General features: G+C 36.9%; 1 protein-coding gene across 1 annotated transcript in view; it reads right to left on the bottom strand.

The window, feature by feature from the left end:
• PAPSS1 (3'-phosphoadenosine 5'-phosphosulfate synthase 1) overlaps positions 1-25,146 on the bottom strand; it is a 63,951-nt gene that overhangs the window by 6,612 nt on the left and 32,193 nt on the right. The window contains exons 6-11 of the mRNA XM_075200756.1: positions 24,523-24,636; positions 22,060-22,171; positions 17,389-17,594; positions 16,783-16,918; positions 8,782-9,050; positions 608-837 (exon numbers count right to left, since the gene is read on the bottom strand). Of these exons, the coding sequence (XP_075056857.1) occupies positions 608-837; positions 8,782-9,050; positions 16,783-16,918; positions 17,389-17,594; positions 22,060-22,171; positions 24,523-24,636 (1,067 nt within the window). The remainder of the gene's footprint in view (positions 1-607; positions 838-8,781; positions 9,051-16,782; positions 16,919-17,388; positions 17,595-22,059; positions 22,172-24,522; positions 24,637-25,146) is intronic.

Below are 25,146 nucleotides of genomic sequence, written 5' to 3'. Positions count from 1 at the left end.
TTAATTTGCAGATCTGCTGAGAACAGTATTGTCTGACCCATAGTCCACCACACTTAAGAAAAAATAAAAAGGAGGTAAGTACTTAACTTCCTGTAGTAATAATTACCAATGTTAGTCCACTGGCTGACTGAAGCAGCAGAATAATGTTAAGGGGGATGCTTTGCAACTGCATGCTCTGTAAATGATGTTCTGAGAGTATAGAATATCCATTTAACCATCTTAAGCTAGAGAAAGACAAGAATGGGGTCCCAATAGATGGACCCCTATCCATTCAATTTACGGATGTGAAAAATTAAATTAAACATGGGAAACATGGAATGGTCTAATCAGTTTGAAAATTTCTGCCTAATTGGGCCCGGTGATGACAAAGTCTATCAATGTGGGTAGTGTTGTTACTTATAAATGGAGCACAATAATTATATAACATTGAAAACATTCTGCTCTGAATATTTGTTTTACACAACAGACTTTGCAAAATAGGCAAAGTAAGCACAGCAGTAAAACCAACAATGAAGTTTAGTAAAACCAGGTATTTGGGTTTCAGGATAGAAATTCCCAGAAACATTGTAAAGTTAAAATCTAAGGACAGAGAGAGAGACAAACTTACTGCACAGAATCAAAATAGTCCATGCATTTCTTCTTCTTGTTATATGCAGCCACCCGGAACGGGACAATTTCCAGGGAGATGAGGCCAGGAGCCATGGTAAGTACTTTGGCTCCATGTGAAGGTTCATACAGATCCTTTCCTGTTGCTGGGTGTGGCATTCCTGCAGGATCTCTCCCAACAATGTAAAAATTAGCACCTGCCACCATCCGTGCTCTGCAATGCCACTGGACCTGTGAAGCGAACAAGAAATATAGTCAATGTAATGTTCATTCAGATACAGACTGGGCCAAAAAATCCAGAGTAGTCATAAGTAACAAATAAGATATATATAATTAAGGTGAATCCTTGTGTGTTTCTATAATATATATCTGCTGTATATATCTGATCTATTATGTAAAACGCCTTGGGTTTAAAGGATAAGTTTTTTACTGTAATTTGCATCGCCATGCTTAAAATATACTAAATTACATTTAAAATTAGCCTTGTACTTCACAACAGCAATGCGCCTCTGCCCCTGGCCTTCTCCACCTCATTATAGAGTGTAACAGTGCTCCTCATAGTGACTGTAGGAGCCAGTCATGTCAGTTTCTATGACATACCCAAGCAGCAGCAGCAAGATATAACATTATAGAATATATCTATTTCTCATATAAAAATTGTTATGTTTTTGCTGCACTGTTTCAGTATCAGTTCCAGGTTCTGCTGTAGCTCAGAGTTGTGTCTGTGTGCTGCAGGTTGCTAAGTAAACATACTCACCTTGCTTTCTGAGCTGCTAACGGGGAGTTCACATTGCAGCCGATTTATCAGCTCGTGCAAGACTCATTACTGCTTCCTACCCAGCAGCTGTTCAGTCAACACTTCCTGCTCACATTTTTTCTAATCAGCAGCTGGATTAGCAAGGTCCTACATAAATATACTCAATGCCATCATTGCCATGCTGGTGTTAGGTTTATCTAGGTTAGTTCCTGTACCTTTGTTCTATATAGATCGGTACATCTTCTGCTGCTGGATTCAGTGTGTTTGACCTTGGCTACTTTTACTGGACCTTGCTGTTAGATCTCTGCCTGCCCTTGAACTCTCTGCCTGTTTATTAACCTTGTCATGTACCTTTCCGACGCTTTGACCCGGCCTGCCAATTCATTATTCTCTTTTGTGTCCAGTCTGTCTTGTTTTGTCTATGTGTTGCTCCATAGCTGCGAGTTTCCCTGACTCTACCTCACTCACGGCTGATAACAATACACTACTGGGATCAAGTCCAGGGGGCATCAGAGTACCAGTGAAGTGTGCGGTTTCGGCATAGGCAGCTGCTAATGGTGAAAAACAACCTGGCTACAGGTTCTGTATAGGGATTATCAGTCGCTGATAGTGCGTATGTGTATGTACTTATATACACACGCACGCACACGCGCACACACACACACACACAATGTGACAGAGAGAAAAAAAAAGTTAAATATTTGGTCATTGAGAAGCAAGACGACCTAGAGAATATAAAGGGTTTCAGTGAAAAGTGAAGGAAAAAAAAAAAAAAAAAAGAATTCAGCTGTAAGCTTTCGCAAATGTTGGCTCACACCATTATATACTCCACTTAGTGAAAGAAAACTGATAAGAGCTGTTAAAGCATTTTTAAACAGTTCTCAACTTGGCAGGAGGACTCAAAGTTTAACTCTTTAACACCTAAAGTCTTTAACTGACGTTAGGTAGGGAACGTTTTATCCTGTTTGGCTACAAAGCCGTATTTTAATAGAACACAATTTAACAATTTGCCCTGCTTACTATTGCCAGAAACCTTATCTGAGCAATAAAAATAAATTATGTAAGAATTTTAATAAAATGGTGGAGTATGTTCCATGAATGTAAACTTAAAGAACTCTAATTTCTTTGGCTCAGAGTTCACAGAGTCTGCCAAATGGTACTTTTGCACAATGCAAATCTAAAAAATGTAAAAAATACAAAAAATAAGAAGTTGTCTAGAATAAAAGGGGCTCCCAGGTGAGGTGGACTCCATATGCTATCCAGGACCAAGTTGGCACATTGATCATGGGTTATTACTGTTTGATAGGAACAATCGGAAGTGCATCAGGACAGGGCTAGCTTTCCTGGGGACAGAGGATTATTTTGGTAAATGTAATTGTAAACTAAAATGGGTTGGCTTAACGCCGAAGATATTTGAGCAGCTGCACTGGATCGAAAGGTGCTATGAAAGCTTTGAAGGATGCCATCTTGCAAAAGCCCTTGTTCTCGAAACCCTGGTATTCTCTTTCTGCTTTCATAGATGGATGGCCCCACACATGGAATTGGAACTGTGTTGTCCCAGGTCGATGCTGCCAGAGATGAACATTGTGCCGTATATTTAAAGTTGCAAACTCTTGCCCCGAGAGAAGGCCTCACACTACCATCAAGATGTGTTTAGATACTGCATGGCACTCAGTCATCATTGACCACAACCCAAAAATGGCTGCAATGGGTATATGGGCATTATGGAAAGCTCCATCACTGGAGTCTTATGTAACAGGACAACTTCACTATTCAACAGTACAGTTTGCTGCTTCAGTGTTTTTAGACCTTTTTTGTCAGATGTTGCTATTGTATACTGAAGTAAAATTACAAGCATTTCATAAGTGTCAAAGGCTTTTATTGACAATTACATTACGTTTATGCAAAGAGTCAATTTGCAGTGTTGACCCTTCTTTTTGAAGACCTCTGCAATTCGCCCTGGCATGCTGTCAATCAAATTCTGAGCCAGATACTTTCTGATGGCTGCCTAATCAATGCTTGGAGTTTGTCAGAATTTGTGGGATTTTGTTTGTCCACCCACCTCTTGAGGATTGACCACAAGTTCTCAATGGGATTAAGGTCTGGGGAGTTTCCTGGCCATGGACCCAAAATGTCGATGTTTTGATCCCCGAGCCACTTAATTATCACGTATGCCTTATGTCAGGGTGCTCCATCATGTTGGAAAAGGCATTGTGCGTCACCAAACTGTTCTTGGATGGTTGGGAGAAGTTGATCTTGGAGGATGTTTTGGTACCATTCTTTATTCATGGATGTGCTCTTAGGCAAAATTGTTAGTGAGCCCACTCCCTTGGCTGAGAAGTAACCCCACACATGAATAGTCTCAAGATGCTTTACTATTGGCATGACACAGGACTGATGGTAATGCTCACCTTTCCTTCTCCAGGCAATTATTTTTCCAGATGCCCCAAACAATCTGATCAGTCCCTGATGTTGAAGCTGGAGAGAAGGGGCTACTTTGCTGGCCTTCTTGACACCAGGACATCCTCCAAAATTCTTCGCTCACTGTGCACACCTGTCTGCTGCCATTCCTGAGCAAGCTCTGCACTGGTGGTGCCCCGATCCCGCAGCTGAATCAACTTTAGGAGACGGCCCATGGCAGCATCCATGGGAATACATTTGGACTCTCGCGACATGAGTACCCCAACTAATGGGACTTTGTGGATCTCAGAGCCAAATGAGGGTGTGTCTATGTGTAAAGAAACTGATGTTACCTGGAAATAATTTTATCTGAGTGGTTGCAAAAGGTTTCGAACAATAAAGATTGAGCCTGCACTGGCTCCCAATATCCGCTAGTAGCTCTCACTTCAGAGAGGGATTAAAACTGTACAGTACTGAGCATTCAGTCTCATGACAGCCTTGTGCAGCTTGTCTCCAGTGACTCTCTAACTACCTGAACATCAGGGCTTCACATAAAAGAGAGCCCAAGCAGCAAAAGACAGAGTGCACAAGTGTGATGGACACAGGGAAGACAAGCTTTAGAGTCTACCCAATGCCAAAACACAAGCACGATGTAAAAAGGGGTGCCATCCACAGAGACTGGACCCAGAACAGAAAGAGAAATTTAGGATAAAGAGGATGCCTGCTGGGGTAAACTCTGTGTGAGCTTCTACTGGGGTTAAGAAGTCATCTTGATCATGGGTATACAGAGACCATTAACATTTGCGTGGTTCTATGTTTTGGAAGGTGCAGTCGGGTTTGTAATATGCACTGAGCTGTGAAATGAGAATTGCGGTGGGACACTGAGAAACATGGTGGGCAGTTCCAAACAAATTTTGTATGTTGGGTCAGATAACCAGAAGCATAACGGGGACACCAGAGCTGTGGAGAAATCATAGGAATTATCGGTCTGTTTAATTTCCTACGTGGTTCCTATTTAATAAAGTTTTGGTGCATCCAAAGACGCATCTACAGGATATACTGTCACAATCACTGTTGGCTAACCTCATCAAGGTATCTCCCAATCGCATCATGTAAATAACTTTCTTATTATCCTTGCTTTGCAATGAAGATGATCTATTTATATTAATGCTTCTTTTAGCTTAAGAGAAAGGAATTCTTGATACTCATGTTTTTTATGATTTTATGATGAGAGTTTCTCTCTATTAAGGTTCATGTATTAGTGAGCAAAATACTATACATGATATAAGGGGTCAGTGGATGAATAAGTAGGATCAAGTATAAAAACTTTTCCTGTGAAAAATATAAATAGCTTCAAATAAAGATGACAAATAGCGTTTGAAATTTTACGATCAAGACTATGCAGTATAACATGGGATATTTAGTTACCCACTCATATAATAAGCCCATCAGGAGGTAAGCAGGAAACAAATCCTTAGCACAGCTCCTCTAGTACGATTCCACTGCAAGTGGACAGAGACAATATTCTACTCACAGGATCAGTGGTATTTAATACTATAAGAGTTCAAACAACAACTGTGCAATATTGTAGCTTTAAAATAAAATAAAAATAAAAAAATCTGTATACACTTAAAAGGTGTAAGTGAATATCCCATTTTGGACTGTGCGGTCTATTTATGGTAAAATTCCAATCGCTGTTTGTTCCCATAGGGCCACATGCAATATTTCAAGTAAGGATGAAGTTCAACAGTCACTGGTGTGATAACTGCTGGAATTCATTAGTTGGACTAGGATATTATTTTGCAGCTGTTTTAATATATGTAACTCGTTTTTATGTTGGGTGGCTATGGGACCCGTTATAAATGGCTGCTGACTAGTCAATATCTTCATCCACCAAGGTCTAGTCTGACCAACTGCAGGACAAAGTTTAAAAAACACACAAAAAACACAAAAACTGGTTAGTTCACTATCTTAAAGTGATGCAAGTGAAGTCAGTTGAAGTGTGAAACAGAGCAATTGGCTGCAGTCCTCAATTTATAAGAAGTGTTCTGTCCAGGCTCTGTAGGCAGGAGGACACAACAGAGCATGGCCAGTGGTGTGACAGCAAGCCTAAATTGCATGCTTTACCCTTTTATCCTACCAGTACCCTTTTGCCAAATGTCTTAAGATGTTTGCAATGTAAGACAAGGAAATGATTCATTATACTTTTATTTGTAATAAAGTTGCAGTGATAAAGGAACTTTAACTTAATGTGTCCTAGATGTCCTTTAAACATATTAATCAATCAAATTAAATCCTGGGTCTAGGTATTTTAGTTGCTATCAGCTTACCTAGACTTCTACTTTGGATGTAGTAACAGGTAAAAATAGCAAAAAAAACAAAGTTAAGCTATAAAATATATGGCAATTACCTTGGGAAAGCCAAGACGTACAGAAAGGCAATTTTGCAGATCTTCAACTCTAGCAAAAGAACAAGAGAGACCAGAATCCCTGTATTGTATTAAGAGATACTAATACTGCTGTGCAACATTGGACACTTAATATATCAGAAGCACAAGTGCCCGATTCAGACAAGTCATAAAAATCTACCTTTAAACGTTGACTTCCACAATCTGGAAAAAATACAGTGTGTTCGCTACGTAGTTTTGTTTGGTACAGCCGAGGTTAACAAAAAGCTGGTCTGTAAATAATTTGCTTTTATAGAAAAATGGTATAATGTCTTCTCTCTGACCCAAAGAAAATGATTAAAGGGAGGGATGGGTTTTATATTATTGTTATTATTTGGCACAAAAGGCAATACTGGCGAGCCATTGTCTGAAGTCATTGGAAAAACAGCAAGCATTGAGGGATTTTGTTTTTCATTATTTTTCCCCAAAGATGACGCAGGGAATCTAAGGATATGATTGTCTTTAAACTCAAGAGAAATGTTTGCCTTTAGTTTGCGACTGACTGTAGAACACACACGCGTACACACAAATTTGAGAACAGACGGGACGTGCAAATTCTCAAGAGACCCTATTAAAGCAACTGTTCACCAGATGACTTACTAACTACACTGCTTTATCTTTCTGCTTTATGTATTTAATAAACTTTGCAAGATGGCATGTACAAAATAATAAATTCAAGCCGCCTGGAGGTGGAAGACCCCTTTAAATACCTTGAATGTAAAATTAACTGAAAATGTTCATTCCTAAAAAAAAAAATTGGGGAAAAAAATCTATTATTAATGTATCTTTTAGATCCAATTTCCCTAAACACTGGGGCCAATTTAGAAGACAATTACTCTGCCAGAATGATTTTGGACGGTGGAAGGAAACCAGAGCACCCAGAGGAAGCTGATGCAGACATGGCGTGAAAACAAAAAACTACGCAGATAGCACCCTGGTTGTATTTGAAACAAAGTGCAGAGAGACAGTACATCTAACCCCTCTGCTTCTCTAACTGCACTAGCCTCTGCGCAACAAGAGTATGAACTTACGGCTTGTGTACATGGTCATGTCTCTATCAAATTTTGTCCCCTTTTTGACAGGTGAATGGAAGGGAGGCAGCTTCATAACATCACGATGCAGCATCAGATGGAAAAGCACACAAAATGCATGAAGTAACAGACTGGAGAAAGTTTACAATGTCCTTTCCTGCAGTCAAATTCAATTTTCTTATCTCATTAATGGAATTATGTGTTCATTGGTAATTAAAAGCATCACGTGAAAACGCTAAATATTAGTGTAAACATATGCAAAATATTTGTATAAAAATGTCTATTAAAATTATACCTTTAAACCTTTCAAGTCAAAATCTGACTACAAATCTCAGCACATCATATTCATCTTTGAAACTGCTATAATTTAAAAGAAATCTGAAACATTAATAGCCAAATAAATTTATACACCACACATAACAAGTCATGCTGCAAAGTACAAGTGCACCTCTCCCTACAGAAACAAGATAATAACACTTTATACTTTTCTAAGGTTTGTATTAAGTTAAAATCTTTACTGAATGTAACAGTTGGGACATTTAGGCAGCAATGGGGGAAAGACAGCCAATGAGTGACAGGCACAATTGAAACGAAAACATTTTTGGGGTGTCTAGCTAGTCACCATTTGATTAAATGATTACTACAATGGCAAGAACGTCTAGCTTAGGGTAGCTATACAGCACTATACCATTTTGGAAAAGCAACATGTAAGCAGTGACAACAGGTCTCTGCGCAGAAATAAATATGCAGATGGAATACTCAGTCTGCCTGTACCTTCCAACATTAGAACAGACACAGCAGGAGGACCTTGTTTTGGAGTAGGAAGAACCATACAGTGAAATGTCGTGGTAGAGACCCATCTCAATCTCTCCCCCATACTCTTTCCAAGAGAAATGTAATGTGAGTAATGGGGAAGCTACAGAAAAAGCAAGATGCTTAACAATGGTTCCTGAGTTCTGGATGGTTTAAGGGTCAGGGCAAGTATCTGAACTATGATGGGGCTACAAGGACAATTTACTACTTTCTTTAATCTTTGTTAATATGGAATTTTGTTGACTAACCTAAGATCAAAGGTTACAATGTTTAGGTATGTTTGTTTCTAGGTCAAGTGTGGACTATTTGAGGGAGAGTGAAAGTGTTTTTGTTAGTATGAAAATATCAAAAGCGAGAGTGTCACTATGTGCCATGTCAGTCAGTGACCCAATATGATCCAGAACAGTCACTGCTGCTTTTACAATACTACTGATGAAAAAAAATAGAATGGGGAGAGGAGAAAGTAAAAGGAGAAAAAAAAAAATCCTTTTTGGATTTCCTCATCTGTACGTAGAATAACACCTAATGCCTAAGTTATATTGTGAAGAGCTTGTGTTATGACTAATGCTTTCTGGCTGCTGCAGTTTGGAGATTATCTTCAGAGACAGGAAAAAAAAATTTAATAACTCAAAGGGGAGATGGGGTTGGTGGGGGTATGGTACCAAAAATAGCAAGGAGAATGGAGTTCTTCTTAAACTATTTAAAGAATTATTTGTGCTACAATTTACCTCAGTTGGACCAGCATACATCATAGGTGATGGGAAGATGGCTACCACTGTGGTCTCTGGGTCCAGCACGCCTTCTTCCAGTACAGCAGCATGCTGTTTCATGCGCCACATCAAGGGTACGTCATCATCCTTAGTCCATCCCCCCAGTGGGTGAAGTAAAAGCACAGGGCGTCGGTAGCCCCGTTCAAGCAGCTGCTTGTGGGTGTCTTGCATCAGCAGAGCATGACCATTGTGGACAGGGTTACGCAGCTGGAAGGCAAAGACTGCATCTGAAAGGAAAATATAAGTCCCCAAATGTGAACAACCAAAAAACACCTCCTATTAGGAGAAAATATCATTACGTTAAATCCTTTTATTTCGAATGACACCGATTCTACACCATAGTCTAATTCACGCTTAGAAAATAGGTTATAAAAGAAACCTACCTGGCATCCTCTACCTCATGTAAGAGGCACCCTGCTCATATGTAAATAGTGATCGTGTGTCCTGCTATTCTTATGCGTCATAATGGTACCCCCAGAGACTGTAGGAAACACATATGGTACCCTTGTGTTGGAACACAAAATATAACATTTTGTGGTTTGACCCAATTGTGTAGAAGTTGCTAACTGAATAATCACCAAGAAGTGAATTTTACCTGTCTACGGACATACTTTTTTAATTTTTATCTGACTATGGTACAAAAAGAAAGCCCGATCTGTAAAGAAAAAAAGAAAAAAAGAAATTGCATGCTCTACAAAATCAAGGCAGTGTGTGGCAGCAAAGGGTTAAAGTAAAAAAAAGAAATAAAAAAGTGCACAAAAATAAAAATCGATAAAAAAAATTCAAGCTGTTCTGTAAATGTTTGGTAAAATGTTTTTAAGATTTTGGTAGAGGAATATAACATACAAAGATATCCTAATATCTACTGACATTATGCAATCTTGGCTAATGCTGATATTCGTGGCTATTCATATATTTATGTTACTATGCAAGACCCTCTATCCTTGCAGGAGAGAAGCAACACTGCTCTGGCAAGACAGTGATCAGGTTTCCAGAAGCAAAAATGATTTTCTCTTTTAAGGTTAGAATCTGAGGGTTTTCATTGATGACACAAATTACAATTAGTGGACCGGTCCTTACATGGCCTGAGGAGGAAATAAGAGCTACTCAAAACACCACACTTATAACTTTGAGGGTTAAATCCAAAAAACTTGGAGTGACCACCATAACTGACATAACATAAACCTGCCTTAGCTGGAGCGTAGACCACAAAGCACAAATGACTAAAAGGCCAAAGCCAAAAAGCTTCAGGCACTCCTGAACAGGAAAATCCTCTTCATTATTGTAGTACATCCAGATCCTCACCCTGGAGTATGTTCTCCGCTATGCTGCAAAGCATTATTTAGTCATGCAAATGGGTGCCAAACTGTAATTCACACAGAAATAGGGCGGATTATTTACTCATGTGAAATTCTTTGATATTTCATGACCCTTGCCCAGGCGACATGAGAAAAATATGCTTTTCACTATAGTTTTGCTTTTCAGCCAGCTAGGAAATATCCTAAATTCTAAAAAATAAAAGATAATTTTGTGACACCATGCAGATAATGCTTAAAGTTAATGTGATAAATTAATTTTGAATGGTATGCTACGGCAAATTCCTGCCAAAATAACAAGCAAATAGCAGGAATTGAGCACATATTATTGTATCTGTAATAAAAATAAATATTAAATAATAAAAAAAAAAAAATAAATAAATAAATAAAGCAACAAGTACTCACACTGTCTTAACCATTTTGTTTATTTGTTAGCCATTTAATTATACATATGTGGATGGTTCAATATTAAACCAGCATAGAGATTAGAGATCCATGCTTTAAAATTTTTAGACCACTTTTTTTTTTTATTTTTATTTATATAAAGTAAAGGCATGCACAAACATAGTGCATTCCCGTCCATATGCAGAACTGTACAATGTCATTAGATTAAATTTTAAGCATAAATCTTTGTATATAATAAATAAGTATCAACTGTGGCCATATCATAGTTGTTGGGGAAAATAAAAAAATATATATCATCAACCTCGTGAAAACTGCGGTTTTCAGGGGATTACCACATAGAAATAATAAAAAGGCTATTTATTAATTGAGGACAGCAGCAGACATGTCCCAGCCGCTTGAACAGCAAATCCAGTCTGCAAGGTGACTATTGGGACAGCAATTTTGCCCTATTTATCAAGCTTTGAAATTCGAAGCTGCAACCAGTTAGCCGTTATAACCTATGGGGTGAATATGTTAAATCTTCGGATCCCTCCTGGCAGACTGTGCTCTCCCCATCGCAAACTCTGCCTGACCATAGGAACCTGTAAACTATTCCCTGGGACACATATCAGGGCTGCTGTCCCTTTATAATGTTAATAAATATACACGTTAAGACATTTCTTATCAATGCAATAAGAAATGATAACTTACGTGACAAAATTCTTTGGGTCACAAATAGACCCATTAGTGTTAGGCATGTTTGGAAAGGAGGACCACTTAATATATCTTACATACATGCAGACATTCTTCAGAGGAGGGGGTAATGTCCAGCAAGAGAAGTTTATACTGGTAGGAGATCTATAATCTGGAACACTTGGAATAAGAATCTTACCGACTGTTTTCAGATACATACCCAAATTAATTTCATTTTTAAATTTAGAGCACCATATCCAAATAAATTTAACTTATTTCTTTCTTTATATGTTTCCAGATAAAAGATTCCACCCCTTTCATTTTTCTTATAAATCTAATATAAAGTCTTTCTTTTCAAAACTCTTTAGCCGTAACTAGTTATCCTCTTTACATGTAATTTATATTTCCTTAACAAATCAGACTTCAGTGAATTAAAAAAATATTCTAGAATAGAAACTGTACATATTTTATATATGTAACAACGCAAATGTAATAATGCTTTAGTATTGTTCCTATATTCATATAATTATTTTATTTCTTGTATTAAAATCTATGCCTAGAATTACTAACACTAGACTAGCAGGTCTTAATTTTGTTTTGAACAAAGATTGACCTAGATTACCAATGTATTAGTATATTCAGCTCTTAAGAGTGTACTCTTACTGTATAATCCTTACTTCAGTGTTGTGCACTTCGGTATATTATTCATAAACATTGGACATTTGAAATAGTAGCTTATTAGCAATTCATTTGTTTGTAATACATAGCCGGTTTGTAAAAGGAGAAGAATGACAACACATTATTTCTGCCTCAAACTATAAAGTACCCCGGATGTAGAAGGACTAATTTCAAATTTCAATAAACCAATGCACAAAATAATATGCTTTTGTAACCAGTCTTCTCAACCTTACAAACACTTCTTTAGAACAGATTCAATTGCGTTATCATGTAATAATAAAGTTTGATCAGAATCATTAAATGTTGGCTTGTAACATAGGACTCAACATTTGTAACAAAAGATCAAGTGAACTGGTCAAGCCCAACAATAAAGATTAGACAACATAATTATTAATAACAAGAACGTATGATATTTTTATGCCAGTTTTGCTACCTCTTGCAGTTATGTATTCCCTACCACAGTTCCCATTACATAAATGCAGTTACTTATTGAATGTTACTAATGCTATATAGGTGGTCTCTGAATAAACATTCCAAACAGTGTGAAATCGTAGAACTAATAGGATATTTAGAGTATATTAAGGTATATACAGCCCACTGGCCACTCATCTGCATCCCCAGCTCCTTCCTGCTTTATTGTCAGATTTGTTTCTAATCAGTTGTAGCACTTGTTTAAAATGCCTGCTGATAGGTGTCTATAGCTTTTCTTGTTTTAACTTATTACTGAGGTTAATGGTAATGAGCGGCCCCTTTGAAGGTCCTCCATGCAGTATAGTGTACTAAATACTGAACAGGGAAAGCTGAAATTGACACAAAATGAATGCCTTTTAGAAACTGTGTACGGCTGCATCTGCTTGTAACATTTTTTGGACTACTGGCGTTAAAGGATGTAAAACTTGGATATAAAATACCATGTCTGCCTCCACAGTACTGAAATGTAAATCTGTCTTTCAAACAGTGAAATCAAGGACAGGCAGCCTAACAAAGTCAGCAATGTGGAATGTCAGTGTTTAGGAAGCAAACCTCACACCAGCACATGTTCTTATTAGACCACATGCTCAGCACATAAGAACACTTTTTATTTTAATTTCACAGCTAAATTGTAAGATTTAAGTATTAAAAGGAAATAAAGCAGAGCCTAGATATAATATTGATTATACAAAGATTGGAGATGGGGGAGCGGGGTGCTTGAAAAAACGTCTAAGCATGTACACTTAAAAAATTATTATTATTATTTTTAATAATAATCATTACTACTATATTATGTATACAATCTGACAAGGCTACTTGGAACATTTAGAAATATACATGTGTTCTTTTCTATACCTTGATCCAATTTGTTTGAGCTTCTTAATAATTGTGTTCCTAGCCTCTACTGTAGATAAGGGAATAATATACCTATTATTGTAAATCAGAAGTATTTTTTAAAAAAATCTGTAATGAAAGCCTGTTGGATGCAGGGCGGAGGGGCTTTACACAGTTCTGGAACCCCCAAGGTAAATTTTACAATCTTAGAGATATCACTAGAGGGGGATTTTCATTATTTTCTCTTTCTTTCTTATGTAAATAACCCCATACTAGGGTACACATGGACTGGTCTATCAGACATAGCCAGTGGTGTAATGGAATAGTGGGGACCCTCAGTGGAATAGAGCGCTATGAAGACTAATTAAACACAATGGTTCAGAGAACTACCAGAGGATACCAAACTCCCAAACTTGAAGGGATGGACATTTTTAGTGTTCGTTATTTTTTATTTAATTACAGGGAGCATCAAAGTTCAGCAGCATTGAATACGGTGTTAGTACAAATAAGGTAGACGCTGCAAATAAAGAAACAGTTAAACATTTTTTTTTACATAAGTTACAGTTATTTTGGGTAACAAAAATCAAGTCATAATATAAAGGGCAATTCCAAGGCAATAATAAGGATAGCAAGGGTAACAAAGGAAGGTAAGACGGTGGAGGTAGGCTACAAGAGTAAGGAGGGCTTATAATTAAAGGGGAGGGGTTGAAGTGGAAGAACAAGGTGGGGACACGTAGAGAGGAAGATGAAGGGGGGGGGGGGCAGGGCAGGGAAGGATAAGCCAGTGGTTTGGAAGGCAATGGTGAAAAAGTTAGTTTTGAGGGAGCGTTTGAAACACTGGAGGATGGGAGTGCGCGTTCAAGAGATGAGGAGCAGCAGGGGAAAAAGTCTAGGATGCGGGACTGTTAAGCGGTACACAGAGGGGAGGAAAGGCGGCAGTCCGTGACCGAGCGGAGGGGGCGGGATTGAGTGTGGAAGGAAATGAGGTTGGCGATGTAGGAGTAAGAGGAGCGGACAAGAGCTTTGTAGATGTGGCCCAGCAGTTTGCATTAGATTCTATAGGGAATGAGGGGGCAGGCAGAAGCAGAGCGGCACAAGAGAAAGATCAATCTTGCTGCAGCATTAAGGACAGAGCAGGTTGCAATAGTTAAGGTGAGAGATAGGAGAGTCAACTAAAGCTTTGGCGGCATCAAGGGAGACAAAGGATCAAATCCTGGCGATGATCTGGAGATAGAACAGACAGGAGTATAGGAGAGGGATTGGATGTGAGGAGGGAATGAAAGAGTCAAGAGTGATGTCCAAGTTCCTCAGGACTGTGCATATAACGAGAGGTGGCACTGTGCAATTGTCCTTACAAATAATACATAATATAATATAATAGAATATAATATAATAAATATATCCACACACACTAAAGTCACCACTGGACAAAGCTGTACAATCATACCCTTGTACGCAAACGCTAAAGTGATGTCATCGCTAAGCTTTGTTCGTAGTCACATCAAAAAGCCTGTTGGTTTATATGACCGTGTTGCTTTGTAACAAGTAGAAATGATTACTTGTCAGGTTTAAGAACTCTTCCACTTAACCAGCTACTTTGAGCTGCAGAGTTAATTTAGTTGTGGTCTTCTGATACACTGCCATGATAATGCTGCACAGAGCAACAAATATGACTGAGCCATTTCTGACAGACAGATGAAAGAGAAAAAAAAAGTATACACAATGTAAAATTACTCTAAAACACAACTAAATTTTTGGTTGGATTTTCCTGTTAATTAACTTGGACTACATGTACATGGAAATACAACTTTCATGAAATTTGAGTAACAAATGTGTTTGGGGTTTGTGATTAATAAAACTAGTTTGGAAACTTGGTAAGAAAATCTGATAGCAGGCATGCAGCGACGGGGGACTCTTTTTTTTGTAAACATATTAAAAAAAAACTGCTCAAGCAGAATTTACAAGCCAGAAAATGTATACCATGCTGGCAAAAACAAATACCAGGCGCCGTCTAAAATCTAAACTTGACAGATATTTTTAGTCTGATAAACAAAACAAGAAACACAAGTACAAAGGACATAAATTTGCTAATGGTAACAGGGTGCGAGTCAGAAACTAAAGGAACATTCCTGGTGATGTGGTACAAGTTTCGATTACAGATACAACATGCAGTACAGCACACCAAGGTCAATTTAAACCTTCAATTGGCTCCCCCATAGTGGCGCTTACTTTATTATTAGAAACCCTTTATTGCCTACAAAATTTGTGCTCTAGAGAAAAATGTAATTTATATAGAGAGAATTACATTTAGGATTATTAGTAAATATATTGCTTTAAATGTTTAAAGGAATTGATTGGAATTATCATCAGTTATTTATATAGCGCCACTAATTCTGCAGTGCTGTAGAGTGAACTCATTCACATCAGTCCCTGGCCCATTGAAGCTTACAGACTAAATTCCCCAACATACACAGACAGACAGACAGACAGACATTGGGGTCAATTTTGATAGCAGCCAATTAACCTACTAGTATGTTTTTGGAGTGTGGGAGGAAACCGGAGCACCCGGAGGAAACCCGCGCAAACACAGGGAGAACATACAAACTCCACACAGATAAGGCCATGGTCGGCACAGTATTTGAGATGTGGAGCCTGTGGTACGTCACATGCGGGTGCTTTCAAAGTGCTGTAATTGCTCCGAAAAATAGAATTTATTGAACCGTAGCAGCAATGTCACAGCTAATAACTAAACATGAGTGTTTGCCATAAGCTTCATCAGAGTACAATTATTGCCACCTGTGTATGAGGACTTACAGGTGTCAGACCAAAAAAATCTGTGTTATCGAACAAGACAAAACAACATCTTATAGAAAAAAACATAAAAGCACTGGAGAAGAAAACAGAAGAAAAAGCAATTGCACCAATGCACGTTTGTGGCACATTACAAGTTGTCCTATTTATGAAGGCTGTTTGTTTCTGTATCCCAAAAAATATTTGATTCTCAGCCCAGGTTTGATACATGGCTGAATTTAACATTCTATCTGGAAGACTTTATTCTAGTGGTTTTCATTAATAACTGATATCTTCTTGCACGTAAAACTAATATTTCAACAATTCTCACATTATAGATATTTGTATTGATTACTTCAAAGGGATGTCATATTTGTTGCCTAAAAAGGTGTAAATAGTAATTTATAGTAACATAGACTGCAAGCCAGTCTGTGTACCAGTAACATATGCAAATGGAGAAAAATGCAATATATACTCCACATTAGTATTGCTCTGTGAATGTAGCCTTGCTTCATGTAATACCATATGTTCTTAGTAATAGGTATATAAAGCAATAAAAAAATATATAAAAAGGATCTCCAGAAGTCCCTTTTGTTTTAATGCATACATGAAGATTACAAAAAAAAAAATGTAAAACAAGCATATCCGAGCCAGCAATGCATCATTAGACGCCATTATGTATTTTACTGAACCAGACAAAAAGAGTAAGGCTGACACATTTATAACGATAATCCTCTTTCATGTCCTTGGCATCGTATAAAATAAAAGTAAAAACAAAAAACACACAACTTACCAGCATTCAGATCTTTAAACTTTTGCTTCAATTCAGCTGGTGTAAGTCTGTACTGATCTAATCCATCACCCCAATAAATGCGGTCGAGGACTTGCAGGTCTCCCCCCACCAGCCAGTCTCCACTCTCCATCACCATCTGCAACAAAAGCCATCAAAAATAAACTCAGAGAGGTCTGACAAAAAGGCAAAAAACAAACCTATTTTCTGTTGGTAGGATAAATAAAGCAACTATTACATCTACACCAAAGGGAATCAACATTAATGCATACATGACTACATTGGTAGCTCACCTACTGACTTACTGGTATGTGTCAGCCTGCAGGTGGTATGTTACTGCTGTTAAGGCACCTTCTATCAGTAAAAACAAGGTCAACCCTACTGCAGGAAGGCACATTGTTCAACCGATATTAAATTCAAAGCATTCTTATGGATAGTATTACGTTTAATAACCTGCAGGATGTGATTTTGACATCTTGCTGAAATAGAAGTGCTCTTACTGTTGGCTACGAAGATAGTTTTTTTTAAAATAAAGCAGTACTTTTACTTAAAACACAGTTTAGATTTAAGAGAACTTTACACAAGAAAAAATAAATTTTCCCATTGGACCTTAATGTATGGGTGATCCTTGCAGGTTGTCCCCCACTGTCTGGCACAACGCTCCTCTTTCCTGTGCTCATAGAACTCCGGATGACGCAATATGGCCACTCGCTTTCCTTCATAAACCAGGGCAAACGCCGTGCAGCCGTCAAGTCTCTGCTTTTCCTCCTGGGTTGCAGTCAGCACAATGGGCACAGACAAGTTGATAACACCACCTATAGAAGAGCAAAGGTAATAACTAGAGTTCAGGTTACAATCCTGTGTACTATGACCTAACATTTCACTTTGTCCAATGGAAAATGACAAACATACAGTACAGAGAAACAAAAACGTCATCATCTATCCTACTTATGGACAAGGGGGATATTTTTCTGAAGTCGGGTTTGGACGTGTACAATTCAACTGGTATAAACAAACTGAGTTAAAAGAAAACATGGTAAACAAATATGGAAATATTTGTAATAATAGATCTTAATAACACAGTAGGATAATGGATGCAATTGTCCTTTTAACCTTAAAAAAAAAAAGTAGAGAACTCTTTTAAATATGTTACCGTTTAGTGAATAATCAGAAGTGACTTTAACCTTCTGCAGTGATATTTTACTGAAAATATTTTAAATTAAAAACCCAAAAGGAACATCTAATTTAATGAAAACAAATGTAGGCTTGTATTGTGTACTTCTAATGGAGGAAGGAAACGTAGACATTACCATATACATGCAAACAATATATATACACATTGCATTTATTTTTCAGTCTCTTACATTATTTTTTAAACTATTTATTATTAAATTAGTTTAAAGGACTTGAAAATTTCAACCAAATGTTTAATTGTTTCAGATGATTTAAAAAGGGCTGCGGCTTCTATTATTTTATTTAATTATCTACTTGTTCCTCCAGGTTCTGCTGTCTACAGTTGTAAGCTGGATGTGGATTGTGACAGCTACATCTTACAGTACACATAGCCGATCACTTTTAAAGCATGGGAGCATTAAAACGGTTTGTCAATATTAATTTGTATCAATAATAATACAACAGAAAAAAATAGAAATAAGCCCTGAAGAACACAATCCTGTGTGAATGACTCATATAGCCCATATAAGCACTTTTTACGTTTTATCCATAAGGTTAAGTGCTACATATTGCATATTGGTCAAGCCAGATTGCGAACTCCCATTGCCCCATAGATTGTAAGCTCACGAGCAGGGTCCTCTTACCTCTCTGTCTGTACTGTCCAGTATTATTTTATTACTGTGTTTGTTGCCAATTGTAAAGCCCTACAGAATTTCCTGGCGCTATATAAAGGTTGATGATGATTATGATCCTACACCTCAATTGCTATGCAGCACATTCTATGTGACAAAGGTGCATCTTACATGAATGTCATGAATTTGGTATGATGGGCGACCCGAAATACCAGAAACAATCAAAATACCATAATTAAAACACTTTCCAAGCGATAAAAAAAAAGAAAAAAGAAAAAAAAAAAAAGAGTCTCTTATTTACACACTTCAGTAACAAAGTTTATATAAGTGTATACAATAAATAACCCAAAGATCCGTTGTGAACAGGCAGAGTCAATATCTTATATGTATATCTCATGAGATGTGCTTAGAATGTGATCACTCTAGGGAACAATAGTTTTACCTATGCAATTCAAATAAAAGGATAGTTATTCAAAAATGTAAAGAAATAAAAGCTCTATCATAAGTAAAAATAAATAAAGAATAGATCACTAAATATTGCAAAGAATGGAGAATTTGCTCATCAGGAAAAGGGGAACATGTGACAGTTTTAATAAAGTGTTTGTAGTAGTGATTCTGTTGACATAGGTCAGTAACATTCTTTTCTACCTTTCCTGATAGCAATATAAAATAGGGAGTAAAAAATAAAAAGTGAAAAATTGAAAAAAAACTGTTTTGGACCTTGGGTCACCAATTTGTTAAAACTGTATTTTGTAACACATCAAATATACAAAACCTAATTACTGTACAAGTACCGCACCATTGTTATATGTGGACACCCGAGAGAACTCATGAAAGTAGTTACCTTGTCCATGTAATTATATTTGTGACTTTTATACAACCTGCACTTTTGTTAACACATTGATTTTGGTACAAGTAAATGTAACAAAATGAACTTGCACTTTCAGGCTTGATTATGCTGTTGTGTTATATACAGTGTAATATATATATATATATATATATATATATATATATATATATATATATATATATATATATATATATATATATATATATATATATATATATATATATATATATATGCTACACATTGAATAATAGTAGTGTTTCAGGACTTAGAGCCGGAGGGAGAGAGTCTATTTCCTGAGAGACTAACAAGTAAGGAGGGATGAAGTGTTTGAAGAGCTTTATTGTGTAAGAATAAAATCAATATGGATTAGGAGCTTCTGACCCCATTTTCTTTTACTGTAAAGTGGCTTTTACATGGATTACAGCATTCTTTGATGTGACGGTACAGTCAAGAGAAAAGTAATGGATAAAGGTAAGGGAAACTCCTTATAGAGCAATACATAGCACTGGCAGTGTGTTTCTGCATTCTCTGGACAAAAAAATGGGTTTTGGGACATTTTTAAAACAAAAGAAAAAAAAATATTATGCATGCATAGTCCTGCGCACAAAACTCGGGTAGTGAGCGGCTATGACCAACTAATGGTGCCATACGGCTGTCTACAAGCAGAGAAATGCCATTACATACATCTGGAAACACACCAATATATTTATCATCTACACACACAAAAAACCTGACACGCTTTCCAAGATTTTCAAAATCTAAGGAAAAATAGACAGATAATCAAACCCTCTAGCGAGACTTACACTTCAACTTCAAAAGAAATGATAATAAATGAAGTATTACCAATCCCTTTCTTTAGTTTGTGGCTAGTCACTATGTATGAATTATTCAAAGCCTGTGTCAGTGAGGAGAGAGGAGTATGTTCCAGTAACAGCTTGTGTGACTAAGAGTATCGCTCTTCACTTATCAATTGTGACAAAAAGTGAGTGAGCAAGACATTCAATTACAAGTGTTCAGGATCATAGGGGCTGATGGTTCTAAAAGGCACCAAAAAGGTATTTTTCACTATCATAAATAATACAGTCCATTTACAAGTGTGCTCTTAAGTGAAGATAAAAATAAAATGTAAAAAAGCACAAACACAATTCTATGTCATTTATATTCTATTGACATAAAATAGCAAAATGGCTCTTAAATGAGATGCCACCACAGAAAATGTTGCCAATCTCTCATCTGGTGACAATTAATTGCTTACAATTTTTAAGACTGCAGTAAATCTGTGCAAGTAGAAGTTGGTAACAGCCTATAATGCCGAAATTTAAAAACCTTCTTTCAAAAGAGGTGTATCAAGGAAAAGAAAATATTGAGGTGCTGGTGAATATAGTGTAAACAATAACAAAACTAAAAAATAAATGTAAAACACAATAAAAATAAACTAAGCAAAATACACACATTTTTATAATATGTACTCCAGTTCCTCTACAATATATTCAATTACTTTTTGTTGAACACTGCGTCATTAAAAAAAGATTATGTACTACCAATAAAATGCTCAACTCAAAATATTATTCTCATCAGAAATATATATTTGAAATAATCTGTACACAAAGAAAACAAAATAATAGTATTTAATAAAGTCTACAATGCTGGTCGGAGAAAGCAATGAAAAAGAACTATTTTGGACTTTCACTTTGCACTTAACAAGTTTGAGAGGCTGAAAACAGCTAAGGTGTAGTGTACATTTTTTGCATAATTTGATGCCAAAGATATGGGCCCGATGCGGAGATGGACGTATTCACCTTTTTGTGTAGTTTGAATTCTGAAAATGTGCACTGTACATGCCTGCAAAGATGCGGAGCTGCACGCATCTAATGACTGGAGAAACTGAACAGAGGGGAGAAGGAACCCAGCTAGAATGTGCAACCCTCCCGCCCCAAGGAGCCCAATATGGTCTAGGCAAGATACAAGATTGCACATTCTAGCTGGGTTTAATTCTAACTTTGAATGCCCAATCATACTTGCAAACAGTGTCGCCAAATTTGTGAAATAATTTTACTGGCAATTGTAAAAAAATAAAATAAAAATTACGCTGCGGAATCAGTGGCGCTATATAAAAAAATGGTGATGATGATTGTAATGTGCTTTTATGGATATTAATGGAATTCTAAAATGATTTAGAAAGTGAACGTAGTAGCCTCGATCGGTTAAGGAAATCGGGGGGGGGGGGGGGTAGATGTATCAAACTGTGGATTTTGAAAGTCGGCGACGTTGCAGGGCAAATTTAAAATGGCAGTGTCTTTAAAAGGCAAGACAGTAAAAAGAGTGTCATTTTTTATTATAGCATTTTCATATAAAGAGGTAAATTTAGGTAAATGAATGTGCTTGTACAAATTGCGTAAAAGTTACAATAAGTTATATACTGAAAAATGGTTTTCCATATTTTTTTCTATTTTATGCTGAATACCAAACTACTAAAAGAAAAGCATCTCTCCTGAAGATTTTTTTTCTTTAATAAGAATAAAAAAAAATAATAATTAGCCTGGTAAACCCTCCGGACAGGAGAGGCACCTGCGGATGCAGCGTGCATGTGTAAGTAACAGAATAGCATCCATAATATGTGCTTACCATCCAGCAAACAGTCAAAATGAAGGCACTGCAAGTATTCCCTCTCTCTCATAAACCCAGTGAGTGGCGTTGCCCAGCCTTCTGCCAAGACTTGCACCCACTGCATATCAACCTGCACAATTATAAACAGAAATAAATACAATAGACAAGCAAGACAAAGGGTGATAAGACACTTGGGGATAGGTATTATCTTTTAGATTTTCAGTTGTTTTTATCTCATTGATTAGCTCAGCGCCAGAAAACAAGTGAAAAAAGGCTGCACGCAATATGTGACATTTATTTAATTGAAGATTCACCTTTTTTCACTCCTTTGTGACTAGTTTAACTTTTTTCCTGATCTATAAAACTGGATATTGTTTGGGCTTCACAGAGTCCACGCTTGCGAAATATTTACCAAAAATGTGACATTTTTGAGTCTTAAAGAGAGGAAACACAAATACCATCATTAAAGACCTGACACGAGAGGCCTCTAAACAGAAGAAAAGTGATAAATCAAACAAGCTGTTAGATTTTCCTCTCATTACAGAAATGTCAGCCTTCTATTCCGTGCATCCATGTCCACTTGCGTCTTTTGACTCTTAAAGCCAAACCATGGAGCAGGCTGCAGTATTCTGGCATTGAAGTCTTGTATTTTTTTTTCCTTTCGAAACAACGATTCAATGGGGGTGAATAAAAAGCAGATGTGAAGCATTTTAGGTGTTTTTCAATGTGTTTTTAATCTGCTCAGGAAGTGCAGAAATTTTGCAATCTGTGATCATTCAATATGAATATGCATCACCATAGCCAGAAACATGGACATCTGCAAATAAAAATCCATTTTACACAGAAGCGCAATGAAGGAACATATATGGGACTTTCATTCTCAATCAAGCAGGGATTGGAACTATGGGACCCATGTGAAAAGAATAGGGCGGGCTTTAGATTTAAAGCCTGTGAGTAGGGCCCTTTTACCTATTTGTCCATACACAGTCATTGTTTTTACGATGTTTGATTCCAACTGCAAAGCAATACGAATTATGCTGTGTTGTATAATAAAATAAATATCAATATTATTAATTATTATTAATGTCTAACATCCAGAAAATGGGGTATAATAAATCACACACAGTGAAGGGTGACAGATTGCATAGATAACAGCAGGAAAACAAGGACACCTTGGACCCATTGACTAAACAATACAAATAACAATGTAATGGTGTAATAATATGGGAAATATCGGTTTAATTTTCTACATCGGCATGAACTTATGTGCTTCTATAATGGATCTCAGATGTCCATGTAAATGCCATGTAAATACTTTTTTGCTCTATGATATCTACATAAAAGCCACCATCTACTTTATACTCAACAGTCCTGCATGTAAGAGGTGCCAGGTTACAGACTCCCTGAAAATCACCTCTGTTGCCATCTATAAATTTACGTAAATAAAATATAATGATGCTGTTCGACATTTCAATAATAAGAGAAACATTGGTCAATATAAAGTACATTACAAACTTGTGCATAGGGGTACATTTATGTCATTATCTCACCTACACAACAGAAATGGTAACGCTTTGAAAAAAAAAAAAAAAAGTTAAAAAACACATTGCTGGAATTGCATTGGGAAATAGACTAAACCAAATGAGTAGGATAAAGTACCATCACATGTGTAAAGGAAACTTATACTGTTCCTAAAACACATAGGTGTTTATAAAGGTGCCAAAGCTTCACACTTTGGCAAACCATAAACTGGGGCTGAACAGTTGAGCTACATTTATGATTCCTGGCATATTTATATTAATGTTTAGAAATAACCTCTTTATTTGTGGATCTTACAAACCAAATCCCATCAAAATGATTGTTGCGGCCAAACTATCTAACTAATCTACTCCGAATTCCTAGCATGAAGTTTAATCCTTCACTCTGTGGTTCTGTGGGATAATGTTATTATAAATAGGATATGAGAATGCAAAATTTTTTGTTATAAAACAACTTTTGCTGCATTATTTAAGGTGGAGCATTCTTAATCTTCTGAGCCACCTCACTAATGGGCACTGCTTTCAGACTCCCTGCCCTACACTGCAGAAGCCATTGATCCATATATTGCAAAATCTCAGTCAACTATTTAATCCTTCATTCATAGATCCCGTGGAAGAATGCTGGTGGCTATAAGAATGTAAATATCTTCCCACATAAGAAGACCCTTACAAACAAAACACATACATGACTACTTCATACACACTACAGCCCATGTCAATACAGTGAGCCCTTTTAGCAGGATCTTCTTTTTACTACACGTCGTCTGTGTATGCGTGTTTAACCCCTTGTCTACACAACATTGCAGGGTATATGCTGGCGCTATTTACTGAATGAGAGGTTTTGTGGCTTTTAAAATAATTCACTTTTAATCGTAAATCAATGTATAGTTTTGCTTTCAAAGGACACTAGTGGATGGCTAGATTTCAATTCATACTCTTTTACCTTATTTATTTCCAATGTCGGCAATGTGTCGGCATCTGTCTTAGCCAGCTGAAGTTTGTTTTCTGGTACATACAGCTCCTTCACTTCATAAGATGCGTCTACGGGCACAATATCCTATTTGAGTAAAGAAATCAGAAAGGAATTAGTGTTTTCAGCTGTTAAACAGATGCATCTAACTTATCAAGAAAGGTGGGGGGACAACATGCAATATCAAAGTCCATATTGTTTTTCCTGCCTCTGGAGTTTAATATTTCTTGCCCTTTCTTAAAGAAAAATAATAAGTACAAGAGTTCTGTGGGTTTACGTGAATATATTTTTTGGACACCGCCTGTGGCTGGGATCATGGGAAGAACAAAGATTCTTTAGGTGCCCGGCCAATGAACTCGTAGAGGACTCCAGGGGAAATTCATAAGGTATTGGACTGAATAAAATATTTTGGGTCCACGGAGTTTAGCATTTCTATTTCTGCACCATCCTGACATGGTTTTGTGTGCAAAATATAAATTTTAAAAAAAAGGCAGCAAGTTGACTGTAAAGTCAAAATGTGACTGCATGCACTATAAATCAATTTACTGGAAATAAAGCACACACACACACACACACACACACTAAAATTAACACACA

This window comes from Mixophyes fleayi, chromosome 1 (assembly GCF_038048845.1).
Source record: "Mixophyes fleayi isolate aMixFle1 chromosome 1, aMixFle1.hap1, whole genome shotgun sequence".
NCBI classification, from domain to species: Eukaryota; Metazoa; Chordata; class Amphibia; order Anura; family Limnodynastidae; genus Mixophyes; species Mixophyes fleayi.
The sequence above is the reverse complement of the archived record's forward strand: the minus strand, read 5'-3'. Positions and strand labels throughout refer to the sequence as shown.